This window comes from Phyllopteryx taeniolatus, unplaced genomic scaffold (assembly GCF_024500385.1).
Source record: "Phyllopteryx taeniolatus isolate TA_2022b unplaced genomic scaffold, UOR_Ptae_1.2 contig_139, whole genome shotgun sequence".
Classification (NCBI taxonomy): Eukaryota; Metazoa; Chordata; class Actinopteri; order Syngnathiformes; family Syngnathidae; genus Phyllopteryx; species Phyllopteryx taeniolatus.
In genome coordinates this window covers 16,404-32,500 of record NW_026903061.1, presented here as the reverse complement: position 1 = coordinate 32,500, position 16,097 = coordinate 16,404, and the positions used below count along the sequence as shown (strand labels likewise).

Genomic DNA, 16,097 nt, shown 5'->3' with positions numbered 1-16,097 from the left:
AGCTGACAAAAGTTCGACCACAGAAACTATCAATTGGATACCACTGGACAGAAAGCGACCACGGCGAAGACCTAAAAGTAGATCATTAAACACACCGGAATACACTGGCAACAAATTGCAAAATGTCATAGTAGTTGGAAACGTGAAGAAGAGGCCTTCATCCTGCAGTGGATAGATAATGGCTGAGGATGATGATGGTGCTTTTATATATATATATATATATATATATATATATATACACACACACAAGGGGCGGCACGGTGCCCCTCCGGTTTCCTCCCACATCCCAAAAACATGCGCGTTAATTGAAAACTCTAAATTGCCCGTTGGTGTGAATGTGAGTGCGAATGGTTGTTTGTTTGTATGTGCCCTGCGATTGGCTGGCAACCAGTTCAGGGTGTACCCTGCCTCCTGCCCGATGATAGCTGGGATAGGCTCCAGCAAGCCCGCGACCCAAGTGAGGAGAAGCGGCTCAGAAAATGGATGGATATATATAAGGATTTCAGCAGCCCTCGCAAGGAAAAAGTCCTTGATGGATTTCCTTCTTCCCAGTTCTTTTGTTTGATGGTGATATACGAATCCTGATTCATTAAACTTGTATTTTGAATATTTAATACAACACAATATAACAGTTTTGACATCGAGGGTTTACTTCCGCTTTGTGTTGCTGTGCGTATGGTCCATTCTTGAATTCTATCATAATAAGTTTCGCAATATTTGTGTAGTGCTACTGGACACACAGACCCGCAAGGTGCCGGTAGTGACCTTTAACCCTGCAGTGATCTCATGTCTGCTTTGTGACCCTCGACAGGGAAGCGCACAGGTACGATGGATTCTCCGAGCATGCGTCGTCGCAGCTTTGGCAATCAGTCTAATCCAATCTACTAATCTGATTGGGTGCAATCGCATAAATCACATGACCTGTCAATGCAATACACATTGCAACATGTGACTTTGAAGCTGTCAATCACGTTTGTTATGATGCCGTCCATATGTATGACTAGGCATCCCTTAAAACCAGTGGTTTTCAAATTTGGGGGCTCGCCCTCTCGGGGGGGCCCTGCGTTATGATGGGGGGCGCGGGGCTACCATGAACACTTTTCATTATTAAGTTACACCCAGGAGATGGAGCTAACTTTACTACTGAGCATCTTAAAAACACCACCAAATTTAATGAAATTTTAGCAGAAAAAAAAAATATTTCGGTTTTTGTTTATTCTTGGTGGCTTTGTAAACTCGCCAGTGTAATTTTTCAACTGTAGAAGTGACCACTGCAGTGATTATTGGAGTTATGTTTGTTGTTCATGTTTTTGTTGATTCCCAAGGAATAATGTTTGCAAGCTAAGCGTATGCGTATTGAAAAACTGTTCGGGGGGTGGGTGTGGTGGGCTGAAAGTAATGTCATCTCCAAAAGGGGGCGCTGCAAAAAAGGTTTGGGAACCACTGCCTTAAAACAATATATACATTTTCAAATGAAGACCTTAAAGAAACTGTGTTTGTGTGTTTCTATCAATGATAGTTGGCTTCATTTAACCCTGCCCTCGATTTACAAGCTCACTAATAGCAGCCATGCTGATTCTGCTTAGTGATTGGTTTGTGAAAATGCTTAACCTGTAACTGGTGGATGCAGCGCTTGCCTGTCTGATTGAATGTTGCATCAATCATGTACTGTCATCACATTGCAAGGGAGGAGGATGCTTATGGTGGTGGATGTTGCTTATAACAGCGAATCATGTCAGTGTCTGTCTGTGTTTCCCTGGCAACAGGTAACAAGGGGTGGGGAAGGTGGAAGGGTTTCCTGGTGTGAGGCCTCTTAAAGGAGTGGTTCTCAAAGGACCCCTGCGGGTCTGTGAGGTGTAACTAAGGGGTTTGCAAATAAATTTTCAGTAAACTATTATGTTGTCTCATTCTTTAAAAAAAAAAAAAAAAGTGCATGCCTACATGGTGATGTGGATTGGTGCACCAATAAAACAATTACACCTCCCTATCTTACATTTGGGCCAACTAAAAGCTCTGATATGATTATGATGTATCACATAAATCTAATGTCCCTCCATGCAACATTTCTAGCTCACTTACACTCTTTTCTCATGTAGAGTTAAACAGGTGCGGCAGGGTGTCCTTGTTAAAATATTTGCGGCTTGGAAGCACATATAGCTTGTGTCAAAAGTTTCCAATGTGGATAAGTCACTGCTTTTGCAATGTACCTGTATAAATGGGCACCATGTCTTTGGCAGTGTTCAGTGCGATTAATGCTGTTTGCCTTCTAACAAGCACCTTTATGTCATATGGAAAATGATTCATATGATCTGTTTCTGCAATGCAAGTCGCCCGTCAGTCTTTTGGAAAATGGTCAAAATGGTGCTAAATGTAGTGACAAAATTGCTAAGTTGGCAACACTACCTGTGCATTTGTAAACTATAGTAGCGCCTCTTTGTTTACAGCCATGTTGTTAGTGGAAGCAGTGCACGTCAGCTCGCGATGATGGATAAATATTTAATTCAATTGAATTTAAGTTCCTTTCTATTAAACAACTCATTAATATTTAGCTTGACACATTAAAAATTATTACCGTGGTATTTAGGGGTGTACAAAATACTAATGTTTGGCATTAGGATTATGAGGAGGTCATTGGAAAATGTCTCCCCTATAAGGGGTCCCTGGATCCAAACTGTTTGATAATCCCTGTCTTAAAAGAATGCTGGAAAAACAACAACAAAAAATAGCTTCAGACTCAGGATATCTAACAGGAAGTGACATTTTGTAGAAGTGTTCAGACTCAACTCACACTTTTCAGTAGTATTACAGTGCCATGAAAAAGTATTGGCCCCTTCTCAAATTCTTATACTGTACTTTTGCATAGTTTCCCCACTTTAAGATCATCAAACAAATTACACAAACACTTAAACACATTTACAGTAATAGTCCAAAATACACACTTCAGCCAAAATACATATAAAGCTAAAAGACAAATTTTAAAGTCAAAAGACACATTTACAGTAAAAGTGCAACATACACACCAGTCAAAACACATGGTAGTCTAAAAGACACAATCATTAGTCCAAAAGACACATTTACTACACAGTGGCAGGAGGCTCCCCTTACTTGACAACAAGCAGCACTATAGCCGATATAATTAGTAAATATTCTTCAAAAAGGATTCTTCAAGCTGTACATTGCCACAAACTGTTGGAGTTTACTTGAAAACCAACTACAAAACAGAGAATGACACATTGTATCTTTGAAACAACCCTTATCACAGCTTCCATCAAGCATATGATGAAAAACACCACAGCGAGCCACATGGGCTAAAATATAACAACACGAAAATAAAACACAGAGAGAGGGGAAAAAATTTGCTTGAATATGTGGAGAAAAATTGGAGAGAAATTTTAACTTTAATTTTCAACTTCAGTGGGTGAGACTTTTGGCTTGATTGCACTTCGTAAAACCAGTTAATATATAATATATAAAATTCAAAATTAATATAAAAAAATTCTCTTATGATTTTATCAATATTTTGCAATATACTGCTACTTGTCGTTTTTAAAAGTTTTTGGTATTTTGAGGGTGACTGGAACGCATTGCATTTCCATTCATTTTAATGGGGAAATATGTTTTGAGATACTAGTGTTTGAGAGAAGAGCATGGTCACGTAACGAATTCAACTTGTTTCTCAAGACACCACTGTATACACATTTTAAAAATGTATATCAGTACAAAGGACACAGTCCAAAATCATTAGTCCAAAAGACTGTAAAACGGTAAAATGATGCATCCATCTGTCCAAAAGACTGAATACATATTTAATAGTTCTAAATAAATGACAAAAAAAGGTCAAAAGACACATTTGTTTGTCAAAAGACTTATTTTATGTCCAAAATGCACATTTTATCTAAGGCACATTTTTTAAAAGTCAAAATAAAAGACACACTGGTTAAAAGACACATTTTTAAGTTCATGTTAATGTGTACTTTTGCTAAGTACTAGTGTGTGCGTGTGTGTGTTTGTTTGTTTGTGTGTGTGGAGGTATGAAGGTTACCACTACGGTTCGGTGTCCAGCTCCAGTCTGGGAAAGTCTACTGATGACCTACAAAAGTATGTCTTCACCTACAGGTAGGATACCAACATGGTTTCCCATAATACTCCTCCTCATGTTTGATGACTCATGTTGACATAGTCGTAAACATATACATGACTGTGTTGAGTTTCAGACGTTTACCAAAATTTAAAGGGCTGTAATGATTCTGGATCGAAACCGAAAATTGCAGTTTTTAAATTCTTGATCCTGTGTTGTCTTTAAAATGGGAGAACCGCGACACGACCCTCCATTCCACATACAGTCAGGGTTGGCACTGGGCCATGAAACCTCTTAGCCAATGTGGCTAAACTGTATAAAAACATCTCTGAGCCACACTTGTGTGTAGATCACATTTTAATGTGGCTATAACGTTAGCCACACTGAGCCAGTCCTCATTCACAACATTGGATATAGCCAACAAATAAACTAATAACTTTTTTCTGTAGGTCAGGCCTAAATGTTATGATAAATTTAAATGAAGAACAAATCTTTATTTTACTATTATAAAAAGAAAAACCTTCAATCACAGTAGAATATTGACTGATTGATTTAACTTCATGCCTTGTAAAAAAATTTAATACTGTGTAATTATGCTCTTGTTAGTAGCAGTAGCACTGCTGTCAGTGTCAGCCGAGTATAGCGATAAAGTGCAGAGTGACATGAGTGATGCATTTCATTACCAAAATGTGAGTATAAAAGTGGTTCAAATAGTAAACTCTATTGAATGTTGGTTAATGTTCTTATCAATTACAGTGAAAGTGTTAAATTGATTCACTTATTTGATAATCCTCATGAAGGATCGTAAGGACTTTTCTCCAATTCAAACTTTTTATTTGAAGATAAACATTGGGGTGGGGGCTGACTGTTTGCAGTGGGCCCCCAAATGACTAGCTAGCTACGTAAGGCCCTGGTCCAAGCCAGCTCGGCATGACAACCACAATGGGATTAGCGGTTGATTGAAGATTTAATTGCCCGTAGGTATCAATGTGAGTGTGAATGGTTGTTTGTTTGTATGTGCCCTGCGATTGGCTGGCAACCAGTTCAGGGTGTACCCCGCCTCTCGCCCGAAGACAGCTGCGATAGGCTCAAGCACGCCCGCGACCCTAGTGAGGATAAGCAGTACAGAAAATGGATTGATAGATAAATGCTCAAAAGACAAGTTTAGTGTATCAGGATTCTTATTTGGAAACAAGATCACCACCAAACAAAAGAACCGGGTAGAAGGAATTCCATCAAGGACATTTTCCTTGCCAGGCCGGCTGAGTAACGCTCGTGCCTCGCAAAGGGGGGGGAAAAAAAAAAAAAGCCACGACAAGAGTAGATGACAGAACAGACATGACACACAACAGCTTCCGACACAACTTGCTATATTTTTCAATGTTTATTTTTTTATATTTAATAACTATCCTCTACATTCCCACGCTGGATCACTTAGTGGCACTCTAAAATGACATAGCAGAAATTATGCATTTTACCTACGAACGGGCAGGCCCATATATGGACAGCGCGCAGGTCGACTGAGGCATAGAGGAAGGAGAAAGCAATTGAAGGAACATGTCTGAGCAGAACCCCAAAAAACGTCTGAGACATGGCGCAGAAACAAGTTTGAATGTCAAAATGTTTAGGATGCACTCTTGAAGACATGGTGGGGTTAGGTTGGAAGGAGGAGAAGGAGGCCAGGCAAGCATTTAGCCTACCTCATATCGAAGTGATGAAGGCTTCATTGTAATGCTGAATTCCAGCGTTAGGGGGCACCAGAAATCACAGATTATATCTTTAATGAAAATGACAATGATGAAGTGGATCTGACAGTACTTTGGGATGCAATGAAGGTGGTCATTAGGGGTAAAGTAATTGCAGAAACAACACAAATAAACACAAAATACTACAGAAGAGGTTGGGAAAAAAATCACTCCTGAAACAGAATTATTATGAAATAGGCCGAAGGGCCACTAGATTACTGGCAAGGCACATAAGAATACAGCAACCAATTAATAGCATCTATAAAGTAAGAGACCCAGATACGCAAGAACGGTTACGCTCACCAGAGAACAAAGATAAGTTATTTCAGGAACACTATATTAAAGTGTATCCCCAATTTATCTCCGCAGGAGAGAATGAGGATTTTTTTTATTCAGTGGACCCACCTTCGATTGGCTCTTCACAAAATTAAAAACGAACAGCCGAAATTACTACGGAATAAGTGACCGAGGCAATTAAGCAATTGAAAAACAAAAAGAGTCCAGGCAGTAATGTATACTGCGCAGAGTAGTAGACGATATTCAGACAAGAGCTGACACTTGTACTTTTGGCACCATTCGATTGGACACTTAAGGAAAATAAAATACCTCCCTCGTAGGATGAAGCAATAATTTCTACATTGCCAAAACCGGGGAAGGATAAAGAACACTGTGGAAATTACAGACCAATTTCATGATTAAATCTAGATTATAAAATACAGTATATACTCTACATCAGTTATCTCAAATAGAATCAACACATTTGTAACATACCTAATAGATGATGACGAGATGGGATTTATGAAAAACCGACAAGCACATGATGATAACAGGAGAAGACTGCATGAATAAACCAAACTCAAAAGAAAAAAACTGGCTACCCTGTTAATAAGTGTGGATGCAGAGAAACCTTTGGACTCAGTAAATTGGAAAGTTCTATCAAAGGTTCTGGAAAAAATGGGTTTCAACACTAAATCAATGCAATGTGTAAAAACACTATATTGAAGTTAATGGCAATTAAAATTAATGGAAGCCTCACAGACAAGATAAACTTCCAAAGCTCAATTAGACAGGGTTGCTGTTTCTCTCCCATTTTGTTCACTCTCTTAATTGAGCACTAGCCCAAGCAGTTAGGCAGAATGGGGAAACTGTCAGTATAACAATAAATGGCATAGAAAATAAGATGGGGCTCCTTGCAGATTACGTCATAGCCTACCTCAGACAACCAGAGGATTCACTACCTCCTCTGAGACTATTCAAAACATACGGCGACCTCACAGAATATAAGATAAATGTCAAAAACACAGGTACTGACATTTTACTACACTCCATCAAGGCTGATACAAGAATAATTTAATTTCAATTGGAGTCAAAAAAACAAACATTTTTGTCGCTCCACACCACCAAAGATCTAACTATACAAGGTGAATTGTAATGATAAAACGAGAAATTCAAAAGGACATAGAAAGATGGTCCACTCTACCACTTGATTTCAGTTCATGAATTGAGGCAGTCAGAATGAGTGTTCTACGTAGGCTTTTATATTTGCTCCAATCCCTACCTGTAGAGGTCCCACAAACACAGTTCATAAATTGGGATAAGACAATATCAAGGTTCATTTGGGGAGGGAACCAGCCCAGAGTAAAATATGAAACTCTGACCCGTAGCCCAATTTAGATATACAGCGGCTGAAATGAGTATTTAACATGTCACCATTTTTGTCAAACATATTTCCAAAGGTGCTATTGACATGAAAATTTAACCAGATGGTAGGAAAAACCCAAATAATCCATATATACAAAGAAAGTAGAACAAATAAACTCAGAAATTAAGTTGTGTGTAGTAATATGAAATGACACAGGGAAAAAGTATTGAACACGCCAACTGGTATTTATTTAATAATTTGTACAAAAGCCTTTGTTTGCAATGACAACTTCAAGATGCCTCCTGTATGGATAAACTAGTCGCATGTATTGGTCTGGTGTGATTTGGGGCTATTCTGCCACACAAGCAGTCTTCAAATCTTGAAAGTTCAGTGGGCTTCTTTTATGGACCTTGAGTTTCAGTTCTTTCCATAGATTTTCGATGGGATTCAAGTCAGGTGATTGGCTGGGCCATTGTAGCAGCTTTATTTTTTTTTTCTTAGTGTTTTTAGGGTGTTGTGCAGTGCCATTTCTCCTCCAAACGTGCTGTGCATTATGGTATCCAAACAGTTGTGACAACAGTGCCTGCTAATTCCAGGTCTTTTTGAAGCTCTTCACAGGTGGTCCTTGGCTCTGAGACAACTCTTCTGATTATTCTTTGCACTCCTCTATCAGAAATCTTTTGAGGAGAACCTGATCGAGGCAAATTTATTGTGGTATGATTGGCTTTCAACTTATGGTATTATGGCCCCAACCAAACTTACTGGAACATTCAGAAGCTTAAATATGCGCCTGTAACGAATGGCATTGTTATGTTTTGCAACAATTACTTTGCGATGGTCTTGAGACAGCTCTCTGCTCTTACATCATGAGATGTGTTGACTTGGCAATGAGACCTTTTTGTTGGCCATCAATTCGAACTGAAACAGCTGATATTAATTTGCACTGAAAAGGGACTGGATTGCTGTTTGATTATTGATAGATTTTAGGCGGTCTTTTTGCACCTCCCTTCATGTATTCAATACTTTTTCACTGCGTCATTTCACATTTTTACGCAGAACTTAATTCCTGAGCTTCTTTGTTCTGCTTTCTTTGAATGTATGGATTACTTGGGGTTTTCCCCAACATTTGGTGAGATTTTGAGGTCAATAGCACCTTTGGAAGTATATTTAGTGAGAAAAATGGTGACGTGTTAAATACTTATTTCAGCCGCAGTATAGTATGCTGGTGTAACCCAGAATACTCAGCTAAGTGGAAAGGCGCAGAAAGGGAGTTTGATGGTTATCTGTTTCAGAGTTTCATTGGAGACAGACATGAACAAGAAAACGCAGGAAAAACTAGACTCAATTACCTCATTCACTTTGGAGCTATGGTTTAAAGTTGTTAAAAAATACAAAATTGAAGCTATAAATCAATTAAAATAGGTGGCATGTGACAGAATTAAACCAAACTAATATGACAGGATTTAAAAGGTGGATAAATAAGGGAATCACATCATGAAAGATCAGAAAATTCTGATCTGGACAAATTTAAAAATTGAGATTCCGATCTGGGGGAACGGCGGTCGACTGGTTAGCACATTTGCCTCATAGTTCTGAGGACCGGGGTTCAAATCCCGGCCCCGTGATGTTCTCCCTGTGCCTGTGTGGGTTTTCTCTGGGTACTCCGGTTTCCTCCCACATCCCAAAAACAGGTTGATTGAAGACTCTAAATTGTCCGTAGGTGTGTATGTGAGTGCAAATTGTTGTTTGTTTATAAGTGCCCTGCGATTGGCTGGCGATCGGTTCAGGGTGTACCACGCCTCTCACCCGAAGATAGCTGGGACAGGCTCCAACACGCCCGCGACCCTAGTGAGGATAAACGGTACAGAAAATGGATGGATGGAGATTCCGATCTATCTTCTGCATATATGAAAACTACGTCTGTTCCAAATGAACTGTTCAGCCCAACCGACCAACAATCCCCCAATTAATTTCATCAATGACTGTTCCATTACAGTACATCTACTGTTCAATATGGCGCCTAACTGTGTGGTTGCCTCGGTTACGTGCTTTCTAGTACTATGCTTTTTTTGTGTTTTTCGTTCGTTTACGCGTTTACGTAGTCTTTACGCGACTCACTTAGACAAGGGAAGACTTGCTAAATGTTAGGGAGTCTCCTCCAGGACTTTCTTTCACCAACTTTCACAAATCCGCAAAGTTTTTCCGAGTTACTCACTAGTAGGGCAGCCGTGGTTTACGGCGCATGGGGGCGTAGGTGACGCCACAGAGGAAACCGAGCCGGAGTTGCTGGTCAAGCTCCGTAAGAGAGGATTCCGAATGCCCCTCCAATTGATTCACCTCACAAATCTACGCTCCCTATCCAACAAAATGGCTTCTCACAAAGACCAGTCACGACCCTGTGCTTCACTGAGACATGGCTTTGAACCCATTCAAATAAAACTAAATGTGTTTCGACTGGCCCTTCATGTTTTCTTTAAAGAATTGTACCCATCTTACAAATTCTGCCCGGGTAATCAGACATATGAGCACAACTGTGTGTTTTCTCATTTACTAAATAAAAGTAGAGGTGTGAATTTCAAAATAAGAGCAAGTAAATAAAAATAATTACATGTTCAAAGGAAGTGCTTAACTTCAGAACAATTATTTGAAAAAACTAACAAAATACAGATACTTGTTATTGTATAATACTGTAAAAATGCATTATACATGGGTAGAAGGGTTTTCCAGAATTTTGAGGTCAACTTTGTGGGTGTGTATTATACAACCCCAATTCCAATGAAGTTGGGGCGTTGTGTTAAACATTAATAAAAACAGAATACAATGATTGGCAAATCATTTTCAACCTATATTTAATTGAATACACTACAAAGACAAGATATTTAATGTTCAAACTGATAAACTTTATTGTTTTTAGCAAATAATCATTAACTTAGAATTTTATGGCTGCAACACGTTCCAAAAAAGCTGGGGGAGGGTCATGTTTACCACTGTGATACATCGCCTTTTCTTTTAACAACATTCAATAAACGTTTGGGAACTGAGGACACTAATTGTTGAAGCTTTGTAGGTGGAATTCTTTCCCATTCTTGCTTGATGTACAGCTTCAGCTGTTCAACAGTCCGGTGTCTCCATTGTCGTATTTTACGCTTCATAATGCGCCACACATTTTCAATGGGAGACAGGTTTGGACTGCAGGCAGGCCAGTCTAGTACCCGCACTCTTTTACTATGAAGCCACACTGTTGTAACATGTGCAGAATGTAGTTTGGCATTGTCTTGCTGAAATAAGCATGGGCTTCCATGAAAAAGACGTTGCTTGGGTGGCAGCATATGTTTCTCCAAAACCTGTATGTACCTTTCAGCATTAATGGTGCCTTCACAGATGTGTAAGTTACCCATGCCATTGGCACTAATACAGCCCCATACCATCACAGATGCTGGCTTTTGAACTTTGCGTCCATAACAGTCCGGATGGTTCTTTTCCTTTTTGGCCCGGAGGACACGACGTCCACAATTTCCAAAAACAATTTGAAATGTGGACTTCGGCGCACCACAGAACACTTTTCCACTTTGCATCAGTCCTTCTTAGATGAGCTTGGGCCCAGAGAAGCCGGCGGCGTTTCTGGGTGTTGTTGATAAATGGCTTTTGCTTTGCATCGTCGAGTTTCAAGTTGCACTTACGGATGTAGCGCTGAACTGTGTTTACTGACATTGGTTTTCTGAAGTGTTCCTGAGCCCATGTGTTGATATCCTTTTCACATTGATGTCGGTTTTTGATGCAGTGCCGCCTGACGTATCGAAGGTCACGGGCATTCAATGTTGGTTTTCGGCCTTGCCGGTTACATGCAGTGATTTCTCTAGTTTCTCTGAACCTTTTGATGATATATGAATCGTAGATGATGAAATTCCTAAATTCCTTGCAATTGTACGTTGAGGAACATTGTCCTTAAACTGCTCGACTATTTTCTCACGCACTTGTTCACAAAAAGGTGAACCTCGCCCCATCTTTGCTTGTGAATGACTGAGCAATTCAGGTAAGCTCCAGGACCTGAAGTGGGCGACCAACATCAACTCCGTCCTCAAAAAGGCCCAGCGGAGGATGTACTTCCTGTGGCTTCTGAGAAAGCACGACCTGCCACGGGAGCTGCTGAGGCAGCTCTACACAGCGGTCATCGAATCAGTCCTGTGTTCTTCCATCACAGTCTGGTTTGGTGCTGCTGCAACGGACAATCAAAACTGCTGAAAGGATTGTCGGTACCACCCTACCCACCCTTATGGACTTGCACGCTGCCAGAACTAAGACAAGAGCGTGCAAAATCCTCTCGGACCCTCCACATCCCGGTCACCAGCTCTTCCAGCTCCTTCCCTCAGGTATGCGCTACCGATCAATGCAAACTAGAACTAGCAGGCATTCCAACAGCTTCTTCCCTCTTGCGATCAACTTCTTAAGCACCTAACCTACAATTCCATTACAACATGCTGGCAATTTTTTGACTTTAGTTCGTTGTCACATTTCTGTGGGGCCAATTATACATTACTCGTGCACTTGCTGTATTAGTCTCGCCACGCTGCACTATTTGCATATCTGTTGTTGACCGATACTGGCCACTCATGCCAGAGTAGCATCTGCTCCATTTGCACACTGATTGAGGAGTATCTGCAACATTTGCACAACCAACATTGTCCCAGATTATCGCGCTACTCGTCACTTTAAACTGCATACACTCCTTGAAGTCTCGGCGCCCTTTGCACAATGGTCATTGCACCGGACTATTGCGATATTAGTCATTTGAACTGCTCTAAGTGCTAGAGGACTCTGCATCTTTTGCACAATTGTCAAAAAAAAAAAAAATGTACTTGCATTACCAGATAACTATTAACCCTTTATTGCTCAGTGACTGTTTTTTGTCAATGTCTTTAAGTCCAAAAGTGTTCTCTGTCAATTGACTGTCTGTTTTCGTACTAGATCGGCTCCAACTACCGGAGACAAATTCCTTGTGTGTTTTTTGGACATACTTGGCAAATAATGATGATTCTGATTTATACCCAATCATGGCACCCACCTGTTCCCAATTAGCCTGATCACCTGTGGGATGTTCTAAACAGATGTTTGATGAGCATTCCTCAACTTTCTCAGTCTTTTTTGTCACCTGTCCCACCTTTTTTGAAACGTGTTGCAGCCATAAAATTCTAAGTTAATGATTATTTGCTAAAAACAATAAAGTGTATCAGTTTGAACATTAAATATCTTGTCTTTGTAGTGTATTCAATTAAATATAGGTTGAACGTGATTTGCAAATCACTGTATTCTGTTTTTATGTTTAACAAAACGTCCCAACTTCATTGGAATTGGGGTTGTAAGTGATTTTCTGGTTAAGCGATAAATTGACAAAGACCTCTTTGAACAAGTTAGATTGTTTTCCAAATTAGCCTCTTAATTGCTTTCGTTATATTAAATGAGAATACCCAATATAAAATGTATTAGCTTTAACCAAATATGTAAATAAAATTATGCAATTCACCAAAACTGGAGATGTCTGCTTTTGAGTTTGAACTCTTCAGTTGCTCCTGATATTTTGTCGTCAGGACAGAGACAGTGCATGTAATGGGTCAACATCAGTACCAGAACCACAATCAGTTTGTCCGAGCACCGTTTGCAGTTTACTTCCACAGCAACACAACTGGTAAAGAAGTAACCCGTGTACCATTTTCATTATGTTTGTGTTGTTTTACAACAATGTCTTTTGCCGTCAGCTGTCAAGAATTTTATTCTGGTCGGGCTGCACGCGGACCCAAGCAGCGCCGTCCAGGAGATCGACCACCTGTACGACGTCTTCAAGCAAGTGCTGAGCAAATGGAACGACAAGGTGACATCCATGCTTATGTTTTGGAAAATCTTTTTCTGACAGGATAAGTAAGGAAGCAATCTTGTCTGTGTGGGTTTTTATTACAAGGAAAATGGAGAAGTCTTTGCAAAGAGAGGAAAAGGTACAAGTCTTACTAGTTGTCACCCCTTACTGAAGCCCAGACTAAAAAAAAAAAAAAAACCTTCGTTATATCAAAGTGAGAGAGATAGAGAAGGAAAGCAAATAATTATCTATGTCCAGCTGCACTCAACTTATCTTTATCGAAAAACAACTAGTAGTCACAACATAGCAAGGAACAATTGGTACGCACAGCATGGCCAGAAAAACAGCTAGTAGTCACAATGTAACAGTAAAGCATGTGAAGGTTTTATAATACAGAAGTAATATTTGATATATATTAAACATAAATTTTCCAACTCAGCTTCCCCCCTTTTGATTATATCACACAATCTATTATTGATCACATACAAAAGGAAAATCATTAAACACTATTACATCCTAAGTAGCTAAAGGTTAATACTAAATAATCAAAATATTAAAATTTCATCGAAACATAAAACATTACTACATATAGCTAAACACGAAGTAATCAAAAACATAAAAGTTAATCAAAACATTAAAAATGACTACATTCTACTAAACACTAAGTAATGAAAAACAAGTTTATCAAACTACTAAAAGTTACTACATATGGCTAAACACTAATAATATAACAGTATAATATGCATTAACAAAACAACCCTCCAGTCATCCAGAATTTCACACCTCAGGTTTAAGAAAATCCTTCATAAGCGGGTGGTCAGTCACAATGTAACAAAGTTAGACTGAGGAATATGAATAATGGTCATCATTTGAGTTGCCAATGTCATCCTGGCAGTCTGATTGAGGGAAGAGGTCAGGAAAATGTTCGTCAGAGACTAAATAGTGGAATCATGCATTGTGAACAAATGCTGTGTCAAAGGGACCAAACAACAGGACATGAAAAAGGAGAACAAGCAATGCGATACAAACCATAAGTGCAAAGCGATACAGCCAAATTTGCCATCCAAGTCCAGTGAACCAATTCGAATCGAGCAACTCCTCGCGGGCAATGACATAGCGAAGTGTAGTGAGATTTTTAATGCAACTCGCGATGATGCCTGTATCGCCAGCATTGTCAGGAATGTACCGCCAGACTGTGGATGGTAACTCCAATGTGTTTTGAGGTCAAATTGTAGTCTGTCCGAAAGCTGAATCATCACTTTGTTTACAAAGTGTGTCCCGTTGGCAGAAGAAGGTTTTTAAGGAATTGCCCATCTGGGAATAATTTCAGTCAATAATGCTTTTGCCACTGTAGATGCAGATGCATGCTTTGCTGGAAATACTTCAATCAATTTTGAAAATGTCTAACTAGACAGTATTTGTTGCCTTCACAGGGTGTTAATTCTATGAAGTCCATCATTACATGTTGGAATGGTCACGTAGGTGGTGGGTGCGCTGCCTGTTGTGTGAGTGGACGTGGTCTACCAGAATTGAAACGAGCACATGTGAGGCAGGATTTCCAAAAATTGTCTGCAACAGCAGAAAACCCTTTCATAAACCATTGATTTTGCACTGCAGAAACCATCCCCCCTTTCTAAACATGGTCTAACCCAGTGGCGGGCAAACTTTTTGGCTCAGGGGCCACATTGACTTTTAAAATTTGATAGGCGGGCCAAGCCAGAACCAAATGCTTACATATAAAAAATAAACAAAAGAAAAGGCATGGTAGTGTTAATACTTAGATTTACCTTTAATGGGAACAGTGTTGTTTTGTTGATCACCTTTTTTTGCCAGTGCATCAAATTCTGGTGTTAGTTTTGTTGTGGCAATTCTCAGAACACATCTGAGGTGTTCATCACTCAGCTGGGATCTGTAGGATGTTTTGTTGGTGTTCATCACACTAAAGGTCTGTTCACACACGTGTAGAGCCAAACACCACCAGCATCCTCTGTGCCATCTTCCAGATTTTTGAAAATTAGTCTGCGCTTCATGAAGAATAAAACTCATCTAGTTTGAGAGTTGAACTTCTCTTTTAAGGCGTATCACATTGGAGATCAATCAGTTGCATCTGCAGCTCCCGTGGTGCTGTTTCAGGGTCTTGTGTGACTGAATCTTGGATGCCAGTTTGTCAGATAAAGGTGTTTTGCTGAGCCTGCAAGCTTGCTTTTTAACCGCTGAGCCGTAGCCATCAGTTCCTGCGTTGATTGGCTGCCAGCATAATCCGCATGCTTGGTAGAAAAGTGACGGCTGATGTTATATTACTCTAAAACTGCAATGGTTTCTTAACAAATTAGAGAGACAGCCTTTGACCGGACTTCAGTGAAAAAGTATTTAGTAGTCCATTCTATATTAAACACTCAGCACCACTGTTGCCACAGTTACCTTGAAAAGGTAACTTAGTTACTTTACTGATTACTTGAGTTTAAAAGTAACTTAGTTACTTTACTGTAACTAAGTTGGGAAAAAGTAACTTTTTAGTTACTTTCAGCAGCTGCCAAGTGGCAGGAATATCACTTATCCACAGTACAAACAAAAAAGCATTAGCTTTTCTGTACCCATTACTTGGTAATGTACGCCACACAAGTTAGAGTTACATCAACATGAACCAATAACTTAAATATTAGTGTTAAATCAGCAACTTAGTGCAGAATTGACATGACAACACAGTACAGTAAGTACCTAAACACAAACAAGCACACTATTCTCAGTACACTAAAGACTGATAGATATATGGATGCCGATTGT

The 16,097-nt window shown here is 39.6% G+C and overlaps 1 protein-coding gene across 1 annotated transcript in view; it reads left to right on the top strand.

The window, feature by feature from the left end:
• Positions 1–16,097, top strand: part of LOC133473143 (deoxyribonuclease gamma-like) — a gene marked incomplete at its 3' end in the record, with an annotated part of 42,983 nt that overhangs the window by 11,032 nt on the left and 15,854 nt on the right. Inside the window, exons 3-6 of the mRNA XM_061764747.1 lie at positions 812–823; positions 4,030–4,116; positions 13,051–13,148; positions 13,219–13,331. Of these exons, the coding sequence (XP_061620731.1) occupies positions 812–823; positions 4,030–4,116; positions 13,051–13,148; positions 13,219–13,331 (310 nt within the window). The remainder of the gene's footprint in view (positions 1–811; positions 824–4,029; positions 4,117–13,050; positions 13,149–13,218; positions 13,332–16,097) is intronic.